The 9,467-nt window shown below is 33.2% G+C and overlaps 1 protein-coding gene across 1 annotated transcript; it reads left to right on the top strand.

Annotated features, from left to right (window-relative positions):
- The first annotated feature begins 2,370 nt into the window (after nucleotides 1-2,370).
- On the top strand, nucleotides 2,371-6,518 carry LOC128226865 (small ubiquitin-related modifier 3-like). Its single transcript, XM_052936952.1, has 4 exons — nucleotides 2,371-2,513; nucleotides 4,136-4,264; nucleotides 5,025-5,096; nucleotides 5,811-6,518. The coding sequence occupies exons 1-4, from the start codon at nucleotides 2,478-2,480 to the stop codon at nucleotides 5,877-5,879; spliced, it is 306 nt and encodes a 101-aa protein (XP_052792912.1). The 5' UTR covers nucleotides 2,371-2,477; the 3' UTR covers nucleotides 5,880-6,518.
- Nucleotides 6,519-9,467: the final 2,949 nt, after the last annotated feature.

Genomic DNA, 9,467 nt, shown 5'->3' with positions numbered 1-9,467 from the left:
ATATAATATACTACGTAAGACTAAAAAAATGAGGCCCTGCGCTGTATGGTTAAAGTTTACATGTATCTTTTTTTCTAAATCAAGCCTTTTCTGCACATTTTCTTTAAATATCGATTGCTTTGGGTGTTAAAAAGATGGCCACCTTTGAAAAAGGTTAATGCTTCCCAAAATTAGATTCATTTAAACCTGCATGCATGCGTTATAATATATTCATGCACGCCATCCCGTAAATTTATTAACACGGCCTTATTCAGAGATGGTCACGTGATCGGTTTTTGACCACGTGATCTCGTTCAAGGTTTATCTAAATCGTCCAAGTTATATTTAGAACACATAACAACCAAACTATTCAGTACATACACATGATAGTTTGACGAAGACAGCACTAATTTCAATTCTCTTTCCTATGCATCAAGATCCCAAACATTCTCCACCATTCCTTATGATATACATACAAACATAAATAATTAAATATACATGTTTATCCCGACGGTGGGGCGATGGCGGTGTCGGTGGCCGGAATATAGACAAATAGCAAATGTTGCCTAAGGCAGTGATCAGGGACAGTCCATGTTTCTGGACCGTGGTCTCAGCTGGTCTTTCCAATTTCGGTCTGTCAACAAGCATCCACTGTCTAAAGTCGACTGTTCCCTGTAATATGTAAGTGTTCAATTTAGGCGATCTTCAGAAAATGGACATGAGCGCTGTGAATCCGCAAATAACAATAAATATGTTAAGAGGCAAACAAATTAATGTCGACCCAATCAGGTATATTTTGTTGTTAACAACTGTAATATAATTCTAAAACATTTAAAGACAAATAAAAAACAAATTAATATATGTAAGGCGGCATCTTTCTTATGTAAGTTTTACTTGACAAATACACACACAAAAATATCATTCGGAACAGGTTAATGTTTAGTTTAGGCGGTCTTCAGAAAAAGCAGCTGGATGCAGCGAGACATGGGTTTGGTTCAATATGTTTAAAAAAACACGCCACTTTTCATTATATTCCGTGGCTTGAAATTTGTAGGCTGCTTATGTTTCCCGTTATTCAAAGCGGGACTCAGCATTTACCACAGTTCGACATGTTCTGGCCTTTTCATCATTGTGCAACTTGAGTCAATCTTATGACCATACATCAATGCATTTATTCACTTTATATGTCCGTTATTTACATATTTCCATCCGATTAGCTACATCGTTCTTAGATCCAATTAAGACCTATATAGAATACTACTCCTGGTCATTTTAACATACAGAAGGTCAAACGAAATACTTATTTGAGAAATCGAAATGATCTTGTTTGGTCCATGTTTAAAGGTGCCTTTATTTGGATATAACTGCAATAAGGGAAGCCGATAGCTAAATTAACAAAGACAGAGTATTGTCTCACTCACCGTGAATGGTTTCTCAGTCAGCAAACCTGGACCTCAACCAGGATAGCTGAAATTTGCGCTTTTAGTATTAATCTGCATCTATTTTTTTTTCAATTTTGCAAAGTATTTAGAACACATGTTCTGTTTCTTGTCCTGATATTGAAAACATATGTGTGGGTGTTTTATATGAATTCTTCCAAATGTTGATAAGAAATTGTGCGGCACTAAAATTGCTGTCCATATCAAATGCGTCTTCTTTGGTTTAGCCTTATTTGGGAAAATATTTAATGTTCATGTAATGCGCCATTTTTAAAAAGCTACCTTGTATAGGTCGTCATCAATTATTCGTATATCAGCTGATTCTTGAAATTTAAATCCTTGTCTATGTTAAAAAAAGATGTAGCACTGAAATGCTTACAGTAACAGGTAATACAATTCTGCATGCAGGGTATATTATTCAAGGTACTTTTCTAATCTATAACAGTTTTCATTTGCAGAGATAAAATGAAAGAATTTAACTATAAACGAACATAAAAAATCTGTACTGTACTAATACCTACGAGGAATAGTCCAACTGCCTTGAACTGGTACCATGTAGGAGACATGGAAAATTCTGAGCCCTAAGAACAGTGGTGCATTTCTTTTTAAGTATTTTAAATATTTGTTTTCAATATATACAATAAAAATGGAGAAGTGTGACTATTGTTAATAAAAAAAAAGAAAAGCTGGTGACCGAGTCATGTCATTAAAGCAAAGGGATGTAACCGCTACAGACATATGTATCAGATTAGTTTAGTTGCTTCTAACCTGCTTTCAGTGGTATTCAGCCAACTTTTTTATGATTTGCTTTTATTTCGTAATCAATTACTCTGTATTGTAGAACTACATCATTTTCAAGATATATGCCTACTTTAGTAAAAAAAAATATTGAAAAAAAAACTAAAGGTCAATCATTGGGTCACGCCTTTTTCTGTCCAATCAAAATCAAGAACTCGCTTTCACAGTGGTCTTTCTTTGTGCGCCATTTTCTAACAATTTTGTAAGGCCGTGTGTGCGACGGATCCCTTTACTTTTTGATCACACAACCATTGGTGCAAAATGTCTGAAGAGCAGCAGCAGCAGCAGTCAAAGAAGGTGAAACGATTTAAACGAGTTTTCTACTGTTGATTTTCACTAATCTGGTTTTAAAAATGTTCACCAGGCGAACCGGTGTAAATTGTTTATCCGGTTATTATTCCACTTTTTAAAGAAGCGTGTTTTAATGCATGTAACTGACAATTTGTAAGTTATGGCCAGTAATATTTGAAATGTTTTGAAAATTTCATTCACCTGCGACTTAGGATGAGGTTTAGTAGGTAATAGTTGTGAAATTTTTAAATGGGATTGGCTTGATATTTTCGTCTTCGTGATATTTTGTTTTCGGTTTAACCCACATCTTTCTGAAAATAGGTTGCTGTTAAAATCTAAGCTAAGAAGTGTTGCACTGTAATTGATTTTAATAAGAGAGGTCATCATCTAAGACTATCTTTAATAAAAATGTTTTATCATCTACGTCTATCGATATGGATATGATATTATACAACATAATGCATTATAGTCTAAAATAATAGACGTGTTATACAGGATTCTTCCAATCCCTAATGTCTAAACGGGAATGTGCAAAAAACGGGGGTGTTTTAAAAATATTGAAATTGTTTTAAGTGAAGTATTTTATGGTTGAAATTGATCATAAAGAGTTAAATTCATATTTTCCCATGTAAGTGAAATGTTATTTTGTACTAAACAAGCATTTAATGCATTAAAACCAGTTGTTTACCTTTCCAATAACACGAAAGTTGACTGACACAGATAACAATTATGCGAAGGGGGACAACTCGATACAATCGTAATAACTCGGCCTCCTCCGACAAAGCTTCGAGATAGACCTCGTTATACAATCGTAACAACTCGGCCATGGCCGAAATGTTCCGAGCGATTTAAAACTGTGCCCTGAAGCCTTGCAGGTGCCCTTCATGTATATATCGTTATGTTTTGACAGAATGAAATGAAGAAAAGCTGTCAAACTCATAATTATAAGTTGGATATTTTTTGTGTGCGTACGGAACTAATATAAAATAACATTATCTGGTAATATTTCTTGTTTTTATGATATTTTATAGACGCTAAATGCTTTAACCCGGAATCCTGATCGGAACAACTACCCACTTTTGATACTAAACAATTTGTACGTGAAGGATTTGCCATATCAAAAATCTAAAAGAAATCCGTCAACGTACAATTATTTGGACTAAATGCATTGTTGAATTATTTATTTTGATGGTTTAGTTAATAACTTAAAAACCATTCCAAGATACTAAGTTAAAACTAACTTAACTTGCTCATATGTATAATACGCTCTTTTATTACAAGTTATGTAATTATGCTTAAATGTTGTCACATTACATTTTATGGTCCCTTGTATACTTAAGAATTATGACATTTAAGTTCTACTTTTCCATTTTCTATGCTTGCTCAGAGTGATAATTAGCTTTTTGTTAACTCAATAATTCATGCTAAAATTTTGACCAATTTATGGCCTTTAGTAAACTGAATTTTTTTGAACTGTTGATAACAATTGACAGACAGATCCTTTGTTATATACTGAATAACATGCCTTCAAATTGCACCCCTTTCAAATACGTTGTTATTCGGAGCCCTTATCACACTCAGATTTTTGTTAGCCAGTTCCAACTGTGTATTTCATACTATATTTGCAGGACGATGTGAAGAATGAAACAGAACACATCAACTTGAAAGTCACTGGGCAGGATGGCAGTGTGGTTCATTTCAAAATCAAGAGGAACACTCCCCTTCGAAAATTAATGTCTGCATACTGTGATAGAGCTGTAAGTTCTGAAAGCACACATATCTAAACAGTGGTCAAAATTAGCATAAGCCCGCAAGCCCTGCACTGGTTAATTGCTTTCCAGGCTTGTTCAACTTATGGATTTTATATAGCAGGACTTCTTCATAGAAATGGCAAGCACTTATGTAAGAAGGCTGGCTTGTTCATCCAAAAGTCTTATTTTGATGACTGTCTATATTTCACAGATTCTCAGAAAATGAGGTGTTTAATTTAAGATAACGGGATGGCCCTTCTGCAAAAATCAAGGAGTGTATGTTGTGGCGAAGATTGAAAGATAATACTTCGTTTTAAAGACCATGCAGCCAAGATTTAGTTTATGATGGACCATACCATCCATATTGTCTACTAATTGCTGCTTCACAACCTTTTGGCATCTTTCATTCCTTTTAAAATTATGTTAGAGAAACTTCGATATTTATCCTTTGATCCAGGTGTATTAGAAAGTGCATTCTGCTTTGCTGAAGTTTATTTGCTCAGCCTCCTGGCAATGTTAAATAATGATTGATGCTGACTGAAAAGAATGCTTCAATTGTTGCATTTAATACAAACTTTCATGAAACTTGTTATGGAAAACCTTTCCTAAACTTGTTTTAATAATGTTTGTACTAAATGGCAACTTATGTTAGATCATATATAAACATGTTAGTTCTGTGTATATAATATATGTTTGTTAAACTGGCACATTTAAATCTTGTTACTATCTTCTCACTAATTTGCTGATTTGATTTGTATAATTGCAGGGATTAAAGCTCGGAGTTGTCCGATTCAGATTTGATGGAAACCCAATAAATGAAACAGACACACCTCATGGAGTAAGTGCTTATTCTTGAAAATAGCTATTTTTAATTAACTGTTTTGAAGAAAAAAGTTATGGTTTTGCCTTCGCCATTGAGAAGCCATGGTTGTAAGCTCTAGGCAAAAAATGTTCAATAAAGTTGATTGGCTTAAGTTAACATGAAACAATCGCATGTATACTATAAATATGACACTTGTGAAGCTAGTCTCGTACCCTTTTGGCATTGAGGCAGTGGCCTTTCTAGTTTGGAGAAATTTGGACTAAATTGTGAAAGTCCGGTGTGCCTAGGAATTAACAAGAATGCGTTTATAAAAAAAAAGACAGAACGGCTCAAGACTGATAATGATTGTAAGTTTAACAATGCACCAATTTTTTCCATCCAAAAAAAAATACTTATTTTTTATTGGAAATTTTTAAGAGTGTATTGAGAATGGGGTCAAAATTTGGCCCCAAATCGGTAAAAACAGAAAGTGTCATGGTACAGCATTTATTGGGTTATGTGCCTTAACTGACTGAGACTAGCAATGCATTTTTTAAGCATAATTCTATAACCATTAATGACATTATTGTTATTGCAACCAAAGAAGATAATAAATTATCCCTTTTAATATAATGATTATTTAAAGTAAAAAATAATGAACCTTACTCTAAACTTGAGGGATGACAGCAGAAATCATATACATACTTTTGCTTTGACTCCACTGACATTATGAGGCCTGTTCTGTTACAGCTCGACATGGAGGATGGAGATTCAATAGATGTGTTTCAACAGCAAACAGGGGGATCACACCAGATATGATCAAATTACGAGAAAAAGTGTGGCAATCCAAAGACTGGTCTGAATATCATTTCCCAGAAACAGTGTTAATAGGTCTTGTGTATTTCTCATTTGAGGTTTTAGAATTTTAACAACTTTCCGTTTAACTGTATTTGAGATAGGAGAACTTTTCATCTTGAATGTACAGGAATGCATCGACACTGGGCGTTCCTAAAATGTCTTCACTTAGTAGCAACAGTGTAAATTTCTAAATGGTCAAATATGAATTTTTACTTATGTTCTTATGAAAAACTTATTTTTCATTTAGATTTGCGTTATCATTTTCTCTCATTTCTCATTGTAAATATCTTGTGCTAATATCATGTCTGTTGTAAACTGATCGTCTGAAGTTGTGTTCATATGCTGACCTGTGTTCCATTCCAATCTAAAATAACTCACAAATTTGGTACTGAAAATCTCCAGTTGGTTCCATTAACTTTATAATTGTACAATGATAAATCCATCAAACTTGCTGGCAAGTGAATTTTGGTCTGATTCACTTTTGCATATTTTATTTTTAAGTGGAATGTTACAGCATATGAACATAGCCCATCATTATTGGAATCGTATGGTCATAAGTAAAGATGTTCCATTCATGTATAAAATAAAATGTTGAAAATATTGGCATTTTGTATACTACGTTTATTGGTGTAATATTTTAACTGAGTTCGATCACCAGTCAGATAGCTTTATTATTTCTAGAGTTATGGCCATCCATTTGTCAAAATGCTGCTTTGTTCACTACCCTTGAACTTGAGCATTTCTTCTTAAATCTTTACCAAACTAGGTTACAATATTTAAGGATATAATATCTTGACTTAAATTGACTAACAGCCAGATTGCAATATGAACTCTGGAGTTATGGCCCTTGAATTGTTAAAAAGGTAGAAATAATAGTTATTCTTGTTTCTATATTTCACTTGACAATTAAGGCAGATTCTTTTTATGGTTCTGAAGGTGGGCATATTAAAACTCACTGATTTTCAGACTTATTTCTATAACTTTGTCATGGAGAAAGCGATTTTTAAATTTTTTAGCAAATGCGTTCAGTACATAAAGATGATGTGTCACAATAATAGGTTTATCATTATGCATAAAGAGGTTATTTGACTTGTCCCGGCTGTAACTTTGTGATGCACACAGGGATTTTAAAGCTGCACTCTCACAGATTGACCATTTTAACAACTTTTTTATTTTTTGTCTTGGAAAGAGCAATTTTTTGCGTAAATATCTGCAAACCAATGATAAAAGATGGCTGACAAAAGATCAGATCGCAGATTTGCATATTTCCGTTCAAAAATTCATGTTAAGTGGCTAAAACCGTTACTAATGGTTTAAGAAAAGTGCATAAAACATTAATTTTTCTTATATCACTTGTTTCCATGGATATTTGCAAAAATTGGCTCGTTCCTGGACAAAAAAATAAAAAAAAGTTTTCAAAACGTTCACTCTGTGAGAGTGCAGCTTAAACTAAAATGGCACTTGTTTAGGGTACATAAAGGTGATGAGTTGCATCCAAGACCTGCGAACAAACCTCAAAAGTTCAAGGACACCTAGTTGAATCGAAAAGAAATGTTGCATATATTCCTTTCGTCAAAGGTCAAGGTAACATGGGTTTATCGATAATGATGCATATATAGTACCAGTATAATTGGTAATGTTCAGGCTGTAACTTCTTAATGCAGGGCGGATTATAAGATCACCTGGCACATGTTTTCAGTACGCATTAAAAGGTTATCTGTCACATGCAATTCCCGTGCTTCTACCTCAAATCTTTACACATGTCAGACCTGTGTTAGTTATGTAGAGACATGCAAAACCCACATCCCTACATCTTACTGCATCACTCCTCCACATTGGATGTTAACCATTAGGGGGCCAATATCTGCTTATAGTTTGTGATAGCTCTCCCTTAATATAGGCATATATAGTAATTGCATACCGGTAATCCATTGAACTGGATGGCACTTCCATCATACTTTTTGGTAAACTAATACATGTATGATTATTTTGGATGTAGAAGATGGTTGGGGAAACCTTTATAAACTATGTAAATCAACACATATATTCTACAGATTGAGGAGCAACATAGATATGTTCATGTCAGCATCCTTTTTTTTCAATAGATATATATATTAATAGACTTGTGTGTTTTTTTCACACTCGCAAGGTTGATCTCACGTCTCTATAGTACAGAATTCTACATTTGACCTTGATTTAAGTTAGGAGCATAACGCATTGTATTACTTTCCACAGCTGCCCAAAGGGGTTGTTGTTCTGCCATAAAATAGACACACATGCCATACTATTTCATATAAAGCCATTCTCAAACATGCATGTATTATCTCACATTTATATCACCTTTAAACAAATACACATATTTGGAACACAAAATTTAGTCATTTGCAATACTTGAGCAAAACTTTTTGTAAGTTTGCCAATTATTTTAAAACAAATTTTATTTGAGATACGTTACATGTACATGCATTTCATTTGGTTTTTATACTGGCATATGCCACAAAATGTGGACTGTACCCAAATGTATGTTATCAACCATAGCAAAAAGACAAGTGTCAAATACAAAGTACTGGTAGGAGCAGTGCAATTTAAACCAAAAATTAGCAAGAAGAATAAATGTCAGATATATATGTTACCGTAACGGAAACTTTACAGAAGTAGCCACTTAACTGTGTGCCTATTTGATTGTTATAACATTAGTCTTCATGTACCTTATATACTGCATTCTTCTATGAAAACCCCACTGAAACATTGTTGCAAGGGTTAAACATGTTGCTAAGAATTATTTATTCTTGAGAATTTTGTCATAGATCGAGGTGAGCGTTGACATCATTTAAGAATCATTTCATATTTGTAACTGCCGTAACATTTTTGTTCATTACTTAATTTCTCTTTCAATACCACATGGGCAAAGGATTGCAGACAAGAAGAAGATATGGATAAATCGATTTACGGTTATACCTGCATGCATGGAAATATTTAATTTCTTTTTTGAAATACATTGAATACAATTTATAACATAAATCGAATCAATGTTGTTTAGACAAAATGGCAAGAAAATCATTAAAACTGAAAATTAAGATACTCAGCAGATAACATGAATATTTGGTAATTTCACATACATGTAGTATGAGTTGACAGATATGTTACATTCTTCACAATTTGTTTACACCAATTATCTAAAACATTTATATTCAAGATACAATGTAAACGCTGGAAGCCAGCATTAGCATTGTAAAACAGAAAGGTCCAATGACAAATATTTTGTATAGTATTCTAAAATGAAACAAACAAGAACTTTTCTATTAATTTTGCTTAATATTTTCCCCAATAGATTTTCTCCGGCACCTTAATTTCATTTATACGAAGGTCAAAGTAAAGAATCATGTTTACTCATACCCAATTTCATTTAAAACTGAGAAACAACAAAAGACCGTTGAAAATGTCTATCAATCATTTAAGAGTAGATAAAATATTAAATCACCATAAGTTTTCTTATATATATATCAGTCATATTACATAGATTTAAAAATTATGATTGTGTTATTTTTA

Source organism: Mya arenaria, chromosome 3 (genome assembly GCF_026914265.1).
Source record: "Mya arenaria isolate MELC-2E11 chromosome 3, ASM2691426v1".
Lineage (NCBI taxonomy): Eukaryota > Metazoa > Mollusca > Bivalvia > Myida > Myidae > Mya > Mya arenaria.
This window is presented reverse-complemented; position numbering and strand designations above follow the sequence as displayed.

Coding starts and splice junctions, on each gene's coding strand:
- LOC128226865 (XM_052936952.1), top strand. CDS start 2,478: ATGTCTGAAGAGCAGCAGCAGCAGCAGTCAAAGAAG. Junction 2,514..4,135: donor AGCAGCAGCAGTCAAAGAAG/GTGAAACGATTT, acceptor CTATATTTGCAG/GACGATGTGAAGAATGAAAC. Junction 4,265..5,024: donor CTGCATACTGTGATAGAGCT/GTAAGTTCTGAA, acceptor GTATAATTGCAG/GGATTAAAGCTCGGAGTTGT.